This window comes from Polistes fuscatus, unplaced genomic scaffold (assembly GCF_010416935.1).
Source record: "Polistes fuscatus isolate 324 unplaced genomic scaffold, CU_Pfus_HIC Scaffold1, whole genome shotgun sequence".
NCBI lineage: Eukaryota > Metazoa > Arthropoda > Insecta > Hymenoptera > Vespidae > Polistes > Polistes fuscatus.
In genome coordinates this window covers 10,444,503-10,460,117 of record NW_025112997.1, presented here as the reverse complement: position 1 = coordinate 10,460,117, position 15,615 = coordinate 10,444,503, and the positions used below count along the sequence as shown (strand labels likewise).

The 15,615-nt window shown below is 28.4% G+C and overlaps 1 protein-coding gene and 1 long non-coding RNA gene across 4 annotated transcripts in view; one reads left to right on the top strand and one right to left on the bottom strand.

The window, feature by feature from the left end:
* The window catches only part of LOC122521333 (semaphorin-5A), a 123,732-nt gene that overhangs the window by 38,179 nt on the left and 69,938 nt on the right, over positions 1-15,615 (top strand). For 2 of the 3 annotated variants that reach the window (XM_043641983.1, XM_043641992.1), the window contains exon 2: positions 3,661-3,781. The exons of the other annotated variant lie outside the window; for it this stretch is intronic. In XM_043641983.1, the coding sequence (XP_043497918.1) occupies positions 3,685-3,781 (97 nt within the window). In that variant the 5' untranslated portion in view covers positions 3,661-3,684. The remainder of the gene's footprint in view (positions 1-3,660; positions 3,782-15,615) is intronic. 3 annotated transcript variants of the gene reach the window in all.
* LOC122521349 lies at positions 1,734-5,242 on the bottom strand. The gene is made up of 3 exons (XR_006304743.1): positions 4,756-5,242; positions 2,258-2,413; positions 1,734-2,144 (listed from the first exon to the last, which is right to left on the bottom strand). It is a non-coding gene; the product is annotated as an uncharacterized LOC122521349 (long non-coding RNA).

Here is a 15,615-nt window from a genome sequence, read left to right as displayed (position 1 = left end):
TTTATTTTATCTGTCATTGATACAAAAATATCACTTTGCCAGGAAATGAGGTTCAGGTATTTAGTAAGAATGGTACACGCGGCACAGAATGTGTTAATCGGTGTAATACTGACCACTTATATTACATGTCGACAGGGCCGATTAAGAATTATGTCTTAGGGGACCAATAGCTTTTATGCACTCACATATACAAAAATGATAGTATTAAAGAACGAGAAGGTTAAAAGGTTGATAATTCGAATAATGATCCCCAAAGGCCGCATTTTAAAAAGAAATAATTTTAAGTATTTTTTGTTTATTGTTTCTTTTTTCCGTTTTTTTGGATAGGCGCTAAAAATCGAACGAGCCTTTAGATTCTGTTTAGATTCAAGCTGTTCCTGCATATTGATATTTTATTATTAATACTAAGCATGTATTTTAAATACTGACTAAGTTAATAATAGCAAATGAGAAACACAAGTAAAATAAAAATTAAATATTTTGGATTTAACATTCAAAGTTACTATAAATAATGAACAATTATTTTTAATAATAATTGATTAACAAATTTAGAAAATATTGAACGAATAAATATTAACCAATTAAAAATAACAGTAAAATAAAAAATTTAAAAATTCTTTAATAAACATTTAAAGTTATTATGAATACTGAATCTTTATTGTGTTTAAATTATTGATTCAATAAATATTAATCAATTAGAAAGAATAAGAAAATAAGAAAAAATACAATCCTTTTATTAACATTTAAAGTTGCATATACGCAACCAATATGTGGGCATACTCTCGCGTATCTATCTACATCGTAGTAACGATGTAACATCGCCTACTACGGTGCTCGTGTCCTCCTTTATCCTACTATCTATTCATAGACGAGAAAGCGAGCTGTCACGGTGACAGACGCCGAAAGACAATGGATAAAAGAGAAGTGAAACCACTGCGGTAACTTCTTGTGTGTAGTTGGACATATTCTTTTTTCTTTTTTTTAAAAACAGTGTCTCACTTTTATTCGATATGCTCGATTCGCAACCTCAATATCGTTCTTTGCACAGTTTTCTTCTACTATCTTGCAAGATGAACGACACGATAAAGGTGGACTTTGAGCAGGGAAGATAAATAACAGGAAAGAAAAAAATATGAAAAATTAACAAACAAGAAACAAACTGGAGGATTTTTATTTATTTTTTTTTCGGTTTGTTACTAAAACAAGGACTGAAAGGAACAGACATTTATTGAGTGTCTCAAATTTAGGCATTTGAAAAGACATTGCTATTTATTTGATCAGTATTTTGTAAAATAAATGACACTTTAGATTTGAGTATTTTCAATGAGTATGTGAGTATGTTCAATATAACAAATTTTTCTCTATGTTGAATAAACGTTCAGTACTTCTAAGAAAAGCAAGGTTCTATCTTGGTTACCTGAGTGCTACACATATCGATATTCTATTATTTAGGATACCGATTATTTGTTTTTATTAATCACTATAATACTGACTCACCTCATAATAACCTATTGATTCTTTATTATAAATACTAAACTATCTATTATATTAAAAATAATCAAAAATTATAGTATCTACAAATATACAAATTTACTAATTATACTTTTTAGTAATAAGTGTAATACTGACTCATTATATTATTATATTACATTAAACAAAAATTAAAAAGTGAACAAATAAAAATAACAAAATTCTAAGGAAAAATATTTACAAATACTAACCTAGTGAACTGACCCTGTAAGAAGAATAGGTAAACCAGGAAAGACTGGATAAATTTCTCGCGATAGTCGGTCCTCAATATATGTCTTAAGAGGGTTCGAAGAAGAAGTAGTTAGTCGCGAACGTAGGCGAGGTCGTTGACCTTGTAGCCTCTGCGGTTCCTCTATCCTCTTGTCTTCCTATCCTCCGATACCCGTCCCTCTTATGGATCCACGTTCGTCCTCGTCGTCTTCCTCGTCGTCTCCTATAGAGCTTCTCTTGCATCCATAGCGCACGCCATTATATTCATCCATCCACCTATCATAGGTGTGTGTATATATCTATATGTATTTATATATGTTACATGGATGTGTGTGCGTGCGTGCGTGCGCGCGCGCGAGAGAGAGAGAGACTGTCCTTCCGTCCGATGATATCTATAGGGTGTCCTAAAGAAAATCACACTCTCTTCTTTAGCAAGACTTAAGCCTCGTCGTTTACTACTCCTAGTCGTTACCGTTAGCTAGCCAACTGAAAGTCTGAGAAGAAGCTTAGTCCTCACCTACGTTAGTCCTACGAGCTAGAGGCTAACGAGCAAGGTTAGATGCTTAGCGACGTTTTTTAAGTTTCTTCTTGACGCCTCGATTTAATAATCCAGGGGTGTCCAATTTTTACGCTTCTTTGAAGCTCATTTGAAGACAACGAAGAAGAACAAATCCTAAAATAATAAGAAAAAAACTATAATATTATATTCTTCTTCTTCTCTTCTTCTTCTTATTATTAGGACTTCGTCCTGTCATAATAATATTATATTATGTGTAGTTATTAATTCGGTCCTTTGATATTAAATTAGTTATAACTCTAGTTTAAATGTAAATAATTGCAATTCCGATGACCAAATTAATTGAAAATAATGGAGACTATCTTGTATAATAACAGATGTATGATTACTTTATAAATAAATACTATAATAAATTTTTTATAAAGACACCGAATTAATTGTTACGCCTAATGTTAATTTAGTCGATATTAGTCACTTTTTCATTGTCTCAGATCTCAAAAAATGATAAACGTACTAATTATAACGATAATTGTTAAGCTCAAAATTTAACTGAAACAATGTACAATATATGTATTCAGGAAGTCGCTTACAATTTTACGTTGAGCCGGATATATTCATTATTGCAAAGCCATTTCACGCGCGGCCTGCGGGCGGCCGTGCGTTGGACAGCTCCGATCAATCTTACGTACTCGTTAATTTTTTTTTGTCTTATTTTCAACGATGATTGTCGTTGATTGGTCTAAAAGGAAAGATAGATTTTCTTAGATTTCAAATTCGTATCGTTTCAATCGAATCTAAGATGGCGTAAGATTTGAATTATTCATAATACGTTTCTATTCCCCCTTTTCCCCTTTGCCCCTATTTAATCGTTATGTGGAAATGCAACCCTAGGACGGTTTTGCTCTTTTGCACGAAGATATTATTCAAGGCCGTACGAGTACCGACCAATACCGAGGAATACCGACGAGTGCCGACGGGAATGCACGACGATGATACGTGTAAATGTCAAGGAAGTGCAGAAGATGCCTTGTCGTTCTTGCTCCGCCTTCTCGTTCCTCTTCCAACACCCCACCTCTCAACCCCTCCCTTCTTCTTCCCCTATACCCCTTTTTAATCGTTCCTTCCTTCTCTGGATTCATGATCCACGATCTACGTTTCATTAGTCGAGCTTTCACGCCGGCTTCTAGCCGAAGCACGTATGAATCACTATGCTTCTGAACTGATGTTCCAATTAGAATTGTAGTAAGTGGTTACGAGTTCTCTTCTTGATGCATAGGAATTTGTTTTCGTTGTTTCTTTTCTATCGAATATATGTTTGATTGGATTTTTCATGTTTTTTAATTGGGCCCTGGCCTAAGGGATTTTTTATTTTTTTTTAATTGTTCATTTTCTTCGTTTTTTAGAAACCAGGCTCAAAAGCTGTCAGGATGGAGCTAAGGTGGTACGTTTACTGCATTATGATACTGCAGAATTTTATAATGGTTATACGCGCCATTGATGACTTTCGGCATATTTCTTATGAAGGTAAGATTACATTTTGTTTGTTTATATGATTACTATTTTTGTATATGATCTGTATGTAGACAAATATGTGATTGACCATAAGAATAATGAGTCATCTTTTCTAAAAAGAAATTAGACACTGTAAATTTATTGGATATTTTTAGTTAAGAAATACATTTGTAAAAGTAAATACTATTACGTATGGAATTATACAATAAAAATAAAAATATAAATGAAATTATTATAGAAAAAAACTATTGTTTGAATGAGATGATCCATGTCATGGCATAGGTAAAAATATACATTTATTGATAATTGTACACTAATGTCTTATCGTACAAATATACTTGTCCTCTAAATAGTTTATTAAAGCATTTTATTTCATTATATTAAGAAAAAAAATCGTTATTCTTTAGTAGAATTTTAATAAAATATAAGTTAAAGAATAAGTTGAACACTTTTAATAATAATAATTATAATAATTATAATAATAATAATTTTAATTAAATAATAATAAATTTTAAATAATAAATTTAATTAAATAATAATATTATTGTCAATTCCGTGCTGAGTCATATTTGAGCAAGTTCTATTACACAGCCACTACCAATAAATACACAATATAATATTTTAAATAAAAATGATACATTTTCTATCATGATTTTTTTGAACTATTAATTTATTTATTCGTGAAATAGATGTTAAAGCTATACAATGAATTATATAACAAACAAATAATTTTACTGATGCCAGTTGTGCTTCCAACAATTGGTATCCTGTACTATATCTATTACCGACGAAACTATTACATTAACAGGAAATGAGGTTCTGGTCTGAATTAAAATTGGTACACCCGGAACGGAACCGTGTTAGCAAATTAACATTTCCTACATTTTCCTAATGATCAATATTCTTAAGTTTTTAACAATGGTGTTTTTTGTAAATGTTTCAAACACGCAATAAATGCCACACCCATTGAACATTGAAGTACTTACTCGAGGAGTATGTTGCAAAAACAAGTTTTGTATCTTCTGCTCGTGATAGTCTAATGAACTTAATAGACGTTTCTCGATCGTCCTCGAGTCTAACGATCCATCTCTTTCTCTCTTTCTCTCTTTTTGTAATAGCATAGCCACGCAGAGGTGCGGACTGCAATGCGTTGCACGCCGAAGGCGGCGACCAATCGACCAAGAGATAGCCAGCATCCCGTAATTTTCATTTGCATGTAAAGTACTTCCTGTGGCTAGACCGCGAAACTCCTCCTCTTTCTCTCTCTCTTTCTCTTTTAACCGCTTTTGCAAATATAAAAATCATTTCTTTCTTGAATATCATTTTGAACGACGTATTTTTCTCTCTCTCACATAACAAAATTTGTCTCTGGTAAAATTCTTTGATTTACAGGATGACACTTGTAACTGGAACAGACTAATGCTCTTAATTAACCCTTTGAGTACTATCGACGCATATATGCATCCAACGAAAGCAATCCGTGTGGACTGAAGGTGCATATATGCGCTTATCAATTTTTTCGACCTTCCTTGGCTTGAGATTATTTTCTTTTTGTCTTTTATTTTATCAAAATAGTTCACATTAGCAAAAAAATCATTCCGCCGCCGGCGATTGCAATTGTTAGACTGCAGTCTTAGTGCTCTGCACTCGAAGGGTTAAATAAAAATAGAGAAAATAGGAAAAAGAAATAATAGAAGGAATAATCATATGTCATAATGCGTTCTAACTTTTTTTCTTATTTGTTTTATACGCACCTACCAGATGCAACTACATTTTATTCTTTAAAGCGATTCTACTTTTTTTTTTGTAGCCTGCGTATAAAAATATTAACTCAATATCATCAATATAATAATACTTTACGAGATATTTAATATTTTATTTTGTTCCCTTATAGGACATGCCTTACACGCGAGAGATGAAATATGAAAAGTGCCATTTTGTCAATCGTTTTCTTAGAAAACTAGAAAATAACTAAAATTTTGCAGAAATGATTTTATGGACAAGTAAATATAATTTTATATTTATGGACAAGTAAATGTAGAACTCTACCTCTATAAAGTAACGATAGAAAATATTAAATATCTTGTAAACTATTTACATTTCGATAACTTTGGGTTAGTATTTTTATACGTAGGATATATAAAGAAATCGATTATTTAAAAAAAAACATTAACTTGCATTGAAGAATAAAGTGCAATTCCATCTGCATCGATGCATTCACATAAAAAATAAAAAAAAAAAACAGACAATTAGGCCGTATTATACCATATGATTTTTTCCTGTATCATTTGCTTCTATTTTTACTTAATAAAAAGCAGTAGCCTGTCCCAGTTTTAAGAATCATCCTATATATTGAAATGGGATAAAATGTGTTTTCGTATTTTAATGCAAACATTAAACAAGTTCTTTTTCATATTTTGTAATCAGCCTTCTCAAAATAGTCTAAAACTGTTTTTTGATTGATATTTCGTTTTTTGTCAATATCATAATTACTAATGATCAAATTAATAGTTATACGATAATAATAGTTATGCGATCTGATCAGAAAAATACAAAGAAACTTTTTTCCTAAACTAATAGTAGGTAAACATAATTTCTTTTTATACATGATTTTAAAATAACATGGTCCTAGAAAAATAAAACCTTACTTTTTTCTCTTCTTTTATTTCCTCTAACACGCTTTTTAAATCATTTTACTTGAATCCGTTCGCTTCGTCAAAAGGCATTTGATGAAAAATTTTTATCAGAGTGAAGTGCATAGCTTCGAGTTATCAAGTGCATTAGAGTTTGAAAAAGGTTCAAAATTTTTGTTTATATATTTGCAAAATTTCAATTAGAATTGCTGTCTAGCAAAAACAAATTATTTACTAAACGATATGTCTATTCATTCTTTTTATTGTATATATGCGTTACTAATTTTATTTTAGGTAATAATTGAAGTATACATAAATTTTTATTAAACTATTGTAAATATGTATTGTATGTATACAGGGTATCCTGTAACTGATAATACAAGCGAGATGGAATTGATTTTATATATTTTATTGTTCTTTTTAATATATTTAATAGGCATTGTTAGTATAATAATAACTTCTTGTATAGGTTCTACTTTTATATTTATCGAACAAAGCTTTTATTTTTCTGCTACTTACACGTATCCTTGGCAAATTTTAAAACTTTTTCTTTTTCGTAAAAGAAACCTCGTATGTACAAAATTGATTTTACATTTTCGTCTCAGTTTTTTATGCAAAATCAACCTTTGCTTACTTGTATAATTTTATATATTATTGGTTATATAATAATAATACAGTAATGATAAAAATATAACTATAATATATATCATAAAAATATAAAATTTATAATAATAAAGTAAAAAAATTAAAATTTAATAAATCCTTATATTGTTATAACTATGATATATTTTTATTATATTCTTTTAACTATATCATTACAATATTATAATACTTATCAACGTACCACGGCAATAACAATATAAACTTCATCTTACTGTAATTATACTGAATTAATTATAAGTATAACTACTTATAATCAGAAAACATTAACTTTTGGGATATAAAATAAATAAATATGAGATTGTTCATTGTGCGTGAGCAAATAAAGTAAAATGTAACCTAATAAATAAGTATATGACTTTCTAATTACACGAAGTTATACAATGTTAAATAATAAGTTTTCTTTTTTTTTTATATATACTTATTTGTATGTAGAAATGGAATTGAAAATATTATACTTTGTATTGCTTTGAATTTATTCCATTTATTTTGTTGACAAATTCGAATCACTTTGAATTTGATTCAAAGCATGTAAATTCTCGAGTATTTTGTCATTTTCCTTGTTCCGATCATACCCTTACGCCAAGAAACTTTAAATCACTTCCAACCTGATTTCAAACTTAGAACTCTTGAATATCTTCATCGTCAACTAATAGTTTGAAACTTTCGAGAGTTTCCATAGGTTTTTGAAAATTGATGAGTATTTAATATCTTAAAAGCTTTTTGATTACTTTAAGTAAATCATTAAATAAAATATTTGAAAACATTTGGACACTTCAAAATATCATAAATAAATTTATTTGTGTTATTCACTTTTATAATTTGAATTTAAAGAGTCAAATACATAAACATCGAGACCATTTAAATAATTTGTAGATCTTCTATTTTTCAGTATAAGATGCTAAATAACCTTGTAGCATTTACTATACAATTTCAATAATCATTTTATTATTTAAAATAAATTTAATTGAAATATTTTCTAGAAAAATGAAATTCTTAAAATATTATAAATTAACTTTGTATTATAAAAATGAGAATAAAAACTTTTATACAATTAATTAAAAAGTTACATTTACAAGTATAAATGTATATTTACAATTTTTTGATTTTCAATTGAGTTTTCCCATTGATTCACGGTTCATTGATACAAATATTATTAGATTCTAAAAAATAAAGGGCAAAATTAATTAAAAAGATATAATAATTACCAATAACTTCATATAATGTGGTTTTTGTTCATAGATGTAAGAAAAAAATCTTAGGGACTTATTAAAAAATAAAAAAAATTTACTAACCCAATAAAATAAGTCTAGTAAAATAAATTTAATGAAATAAAGAGTAGGGAAATAAGAAACATATGGTAGAACATATTTATCTTATTCGTTCACAAAACCTTCTATTTATAAAAAGAAATATTTCTTTCCTCGTTATTGGTCTTCAATAGTTTTTGACTGTGTATGTTATTGATCGCGTGGGACTATTTCATCGTGTAGAAGAAGCAAAGAGTGTACTGTTAAAAGCTGGCCAGTTGTGTTTACATTAATCGTAGATAACATGTCATTTATTTCGTCTTTTTTTAAAAAAAAGGAGTATTTTTACTTTTTAATGGATTACTTTAAAAATTATTTTTTACAAAAATATCGACACATCAATTTAGCCCTTTTAATTCTTATTTATTGATATTTCAAGATATAATTGTCAAATAAAATGTTCGATGCTACAGAATTGAAAAGTTTTGCTAAATTTTTCTTTTATTTATTGACGTGATTACGTATTTGTATTGAACTGAAATTAAAAGTGTAAATAGTTTCATTATTTAAAAGACCGTCAAAAAAGAACATGGATAATAATAGTGAATTGTATTAGTTGAAAACAATAGTAAATATTAATGATTTTGTTCATAGTAAAATAAAAATAGATATTTCATAGGGTTCCAAATATTGTTTATATAGACTACAAATAATTTATTTCTAAATTGAACTAGTACTCACATACACACACACACACACACACAGTCAAAAATATCATGTCGACTACGTTAGAAGAGAATGATTTTTAAAAAAATTGTATTTAAAGTTTACAATACAGGTTTCACGATTATAAGATACTCGATTATAAATCTTCACAACTCTAATAATTATAAAATTTTTATTAAAATTCCTCCGCATGAGTATATTTTAAAAGAATTGCAGAATAATAATATCTACAAATAAAAACGATTTTTTGACCCAAAAACCAGAATATCTCTTTTAACGAGTTTATGTTAGAAATATCAGCACGTTTTATGCACAAAAAGTTAATGCTGAATCGTTTGCTAATTTAAAAGCGCCGTAACTGTCGCCTTGTATAAAGTTGAGAGCCGTTTTGCGTGTCGGCGCACGAACGATTGCGAAAAGTTATACGGTTGCATAATATATTTAAAAGCGGCTAATTTAAATTGGTCGCTGAATTTTTTACGCACGGTACTTGGAACCTCTCATATTTGTGAAATATTTCTTTTTTTATATATATGTATGAATAACTTTTTTTCTTATATTGTTTTAAATTAAATTCTTTAATCCTCTTAAACTGGACAAATTCTTTCGAGATGAAAAAATAATTAAAACAAAAGTCACTTATTTCACTTTTTAAGTTGAATATTTCACCATTAAAAATATACCCTCTCTGTCCAAAAATATGGTATAAAATTCAAAATTATTTTTGTCCGAGAATTTATTGCATAAATTTATGTGGAATTGAAATTTCAGTTAGGTAGAGTAATTTTATTGATAGTGTACATTTACAATATTTAAAATGCAAAGTAATTTTAATCGAAATGTAACCTAACCTTATCTAGGACTCATTGGGAACACTCTAAATTCGTTTAACAACGAAATTTTGCCTCATTTATATAAGGAATCTTATAGAAATTTTCTCTTTTAGGCAATATAATTGATTCCATATACATTTGTAATCTTACAGAAACGTTATCAAGCGTTTCTTTATTCATTTAATCAGTTCATCAATTATATTGGGCGAAGCTTTGTAACACGAAGACTATATAAAATTGAACAATCCTAGATCCGTTTTAGAACGTTTAAATGATTTTATTTGTTAAAATAGACTTAATAAGCTTTTCACTTAATCAAAAACAAACATCTGCCAAATAACATTTACTATATGAAAACTGTCTGTAACACACTAAGATTACTAGGTTATTAAATTATATAATAAATCCCTCAATCCTTAATGTCTTCTAGTATGTAAACCGTGTTTCTGAACAAAAGAAATAAATTTCTATTATAAACAAGCAGTTGGCCCTAAAACTATCTAGAAACTTTCCATAAAATAAAGCAAAATAAATGCTATTGTAAATCTAGTAAAATAAATCTAACGAAGGACAGTATAGTGGAATAAAGAGGGTATGGTCATTGTATTTATCTTATACGTTCACAACTACCTTCCATTTATGCCATTTACGAAAAAAAAACGTTTTTTAACATAGAATATGTCACAATTATAAGAAAATGTAGACTGCTATTGGAAAAATAGGTAATCTTGAGATGACCTTGAAATTTTCAATTAAATAAAACACACTAAATTTTACAATAATTTTTCCTGTAACTCGTATAAATTTTTTTTGAGCAATTTTTCTACAGAATTTTATGTTTTCTAAATAAAAATGTATAATGCAATATTTTGAACACTCGGTATATATTATATTACATTAACAATAAGTACAATTTAGACTTTAAAAAATGTTGAAAATTTTGCTCATATGAGCTAAAAAATAATTTTCTAATAATATAATAAATAACATTTAAAAAATACAGATTTTATTCGAGTAAAATGATACAAGTTGTTTTTTCTAAAACCTACAAAGATATCTACTTTAATCTACCGGTAATTAAATGGTAATAGCAAACTGATATTTAAGCGAGCTACATATTTTGTTTAATTTCTAGGAGAGTAAAGAATTTCTGAAATTATGCAAAATAAAAATTAAATAGTTCAAGTTATTCAGTTATTCAGTTTAATGAGATTATTTGAATAGCAAGGAATGAATATCACTCTCCAATAAAATAAACCTATAGGAATATTTTTTCTACTTTTAAAAGTAACTAAAAAAAAATGTATTGTAAAATAAAAAAAAGAAACCTTTATTGAATTATTGAATTATAATAAAAATAAATATACTCTGAATTTAATGTTATCATGTAATTCTTACAATAAAAAACAGCTTGTAACACCTTATTTGCATCATCCTATAATTTGAAGCGTGACTTCAAAGTTACAAAGCATGATCAAATTTTTAAAATCAATTAAAATGATAAATGAGAATAAAATAATTTAACATTACACGTCATCAAATATTGTCGAGTCACATTGAACACGAAAATAATTTCATGATTTAATTAAATGATTTGATTAAAATAATATTTTCTTTTAGCTATCATTTAAACATTCGAAAGATATTTTCATCGTCGCCTCGTTCCAATTTGGTGTTCTAACTATCCTCGTTGTAAATGTGCTAGAAAATCTATCTCGGCTTGAGGCAAACGATTGGAAAGCTGGATTACGCGATCAATCCTTACGATATCTCGGAAAAGTATCACCCTAGGGAATCAAGAACGAGTTATCTCCAATGAAACGTACGAACGTTCAAGTTGGTGCTTCGTTTTTGCTCGTCTTTGCTTTCACGAAAGAAGCATACCTATTCATTTTACTTTTTACTATCTTTTCGTTCTTTTATACTCTCTCCCTCTCTCTCTATTTCTCTCTCTGTTTGTCTCTCATTCTGTTTAATTTCATTCAACTTTTTTCGTTTAGTTTCGTTCTGGCGAATGGCAGCGATCATTTCTCCAGGTAAATTTATATGGCCGCATTGGAAATTTCTACGCGAGTCGCAGCACAAGTATAATTTTATTCGATAATCTTCTTTTTACTTATTTCTCTCTTTCCCCTTCTTTGACGATCTTCCAAGAATATTAACCAACCGGGATAAAAGGTCCTGCAAACGCATCTTGACTTATACAACGTCAAACTATCATCATTGCGTTTAGGTATGTATATGGTAACTGCTTCTAATATGGTACAACTGATTTTTAAATTAAACTTCTCAAACATGGACATGTATTTTTTCTTTTTTTTTAGGAAGGGGGGTTTCAATTAAACTTTTATTCAAACACAACTGAATTAATAGAATTTACTATATGAAAGTTTAAATGTTCTTTAAAGTATGCTGACAAATATTTCAAATATCAGAAATGATGGCTTGCAAATATTTTATCTACTATGGAATATTTAGAAATTTCAAATAAAAAATTCTACCAATTTCATTTTAACAATGAAAAATTAAATTTTATTAAAATACAAAATATAAATAACCAAATATTTAGTTTATTTTTATTTTTTTCATATCATTTCAATTTTTACTCCTTCTTTATACCCTAATAAAAAAATTGACTATAATATAATCATGTCTTTTTATTATCATTTTTATAATTGTTATCAAAATATGTGTGTGGCCTCGACGTACAATAAAAGTGAAACTCGTATTACCATGTGGAAAATAATCAATTGATTCATATATAGGGTGATTCACTAACTCTTGCCACCAAGACAGCTCCGAAAGTATGATAATAGCAGAAAAGTTTATAGAACAAAAGTTGCATGACAAATTTTTTGCCAGGGTTACTCGCTCCTGAGATTTAAAAGTCAAGTTTATTTTTTTGAATGGAATGCTGTTCTGGTACTTATTTTCTGATAGCAGCTGTCGTGGCGAATCCAACGATATGCAACATTAAATACAAAACCTGATAATAATAAATAAACACTATTCGGACGATATCTGTCCTGTCCTTTGTCGGACACCTAAAGGATGACGCAACCCTGACTCACGCACGACGCAAGCACGACACGGAGGAGCTGTATCGTGGCTGGCTGGTTCACCAGACTTGACCTTTGTTGACCTTCAAATACCTTAATGTTACACATCGTTGGATTCGTTATAACAGCCGCTATCAGAAAATAAGTACCAAAACATATTAAATATATATCTATTTAAAAAAACAAACTTGACCTTTAAATCTCAGAAGCGACTAAATCTAGCAAAAAAAAATTGACGTCATATTATACTCCCAAATTTTTCATGCAACTTTTGTTGTATAAACTTTTCTGTTACTATCATACTTTCTGAGCTATTTTGGTGGCAAGAGTTAGTGAATAACCCTGTATATCAATATTGCGATGATAAGAAATTACAATTATAAACATTCTATTTAAATAGCTAGAATAGCCATACGAAGTGTGATGCGATTCGATATATTATAGTAAATCATGGTTCCGAAGATTTCTCGATGGAACATTGTAAAAGAAGAGATTAGTGATATCTGGATAACTAATAAAATCTCTGATAATTTTGCGTACAAACAATATGTCAAATATCACCCTCCCCTTATTCAACGTGGAAATATTCATATATCTTAAAATATCCTTATAGTCATGACAGTTTAACGACATAGGTTGATCTTTATGTTTGTCAGTAAGTCTCAAAAATCTGTGTTAAACTTTTTCAATGTCCTAACCATAAGAATTGATATTTGGAGACAAGATTACCCTACCATGTTCAAGAATTGGGCGCACTAATTGATAATAGAGAACTTTTAATGTATTCATGTTTTTAAAGTGATTGGAAATTCTATAAATGAGTCCTAATGAATTAAGACTAAGCGAAACGATACTATTAAAATGAGATTTAAAAGAGAAATCAGAAGAAAATATAATACCTAAATCTTTAATAGTATCTAACGAAAATAACAACGAAGAATTTATAAATAATGAAAAGGATGATAATTTCTTTTTCAACTAAAAAATGCATTGTATAACATTTAGATAGATTGAGAGATAATTTTTTATTCATATACTATAATATAATTAAAGATTTTTAAATCATCTGCATATAACATAAATTTGAAGTTATGAAATGCATGGCAAATATCGTTAACAAATAGTATAAAAAGAAACGGACCTAGATGGAAACCCTGAGGAACTCCACAGAAGTGGCTTTAATTTCTTTAGGGAACAAATTTCTAAATTTAGCTGTTTGAGTTCTAAAAGATAAAAAATATTAGAATATTCTTATCGTAGACCTTTTCCGAAAATACATATCAATTTCTTATTCTGAGATTGAAACTTGAGATTGAAACAATTGCAAACCATTCTCGAGAGTATTCCTAGCTATCTGGAGAATGAAAATTCTAGAAGTTGTTTTCAAATGGATACGAAATTTGAAAGCACTCTTGAGAGTAACTATTGTACAGTATATTGCAAGAAACTCTCAAGTGGACATTTATTGCAATATATGGGTAGTGGTACTGTATCGACAGTTTCTAGAAGTGAAAGAAAAAGAAAATTAAAAAAAGGCAAATAACACTAAGCACAAATCATATTTACTTCATGAATGAAATAATATAAGAAAGAAAGTTATAGCGTTCGCTGTGTGTGCGTGCGTGCGCAAGGTATTATAGAAAAGCAATTAAATATTTTATTGAATTATACAAATTGTTAAACCTTATCACAATGAAGTTTTACAAATGAAGTTTAGTCAGCAATTTTTTAATAACGTTATATATAAGTGACAGGAATATAATATTTAATTCAAGCTATAGGAATATTGCGTTATATGGAGTTTTAATGTATTCATGAAAGCACCTGGTGCGAGGAATTTAAATGGACGTGTACGCATTAAGATATGAACGTAATATAACAAAATTTAAATAAGTGATAATATTAGATTAATTGGTTTCTTTTCTTTTTCCTACGTTTAGACTAAAAATAACTAGACTTTAAGTAATTTCAGCTTTTATTGAAACAGTTATAATTGTTAAAAATTGTATAATTGCAAGGGATAAACTAGTTATTGTTCATATCTATTTCAATTGTGATTTCTTAAAATTGATATTAACTATACCGATTCTATATTGGTTCTGTATTTGTCATTTTTCATTTCTATAGTAATTATGCTTTGATTCCGGACAAGACCAAAATAAACAATTATAGAATCAATGTAGAACTGATCTAATAATATCGGTTCTAATTCCGATTCAGTTAGAACCATAAATTAATAATTATTGAACCAATATGGAATCGGTATAAGATGGATTTAATTGTAGTTCGGTTTAGTATAGAACCAATAAATAATGATTATAGATCCAATATGGAACCAATTGTAATATCAATTTTGGTTACTGTAAAATACTGTACAAAACCGAAAATTAATAATAATAGAAACAATATGAAACTAATGTTAAATCGATTGTAGTCATAGCTCAGTTCGATACAGAACTGAAAAATAATAGTAAGAGAAACTATAAAATCGATTTTAGTTTATGGTTTGACTCACTATAAAAACGATTAAATACTAATTCTTGTAACAATTCGGTTCGGTATAGAACAAATACAGATGAGAAAATAATAATTACCGATCCACTATGAAACCAATCGAACATCTGCTCAAATTATGTTCTGATTTGATACAAAATTTGGTTTCTATTATAATTCAGTCCATTATTG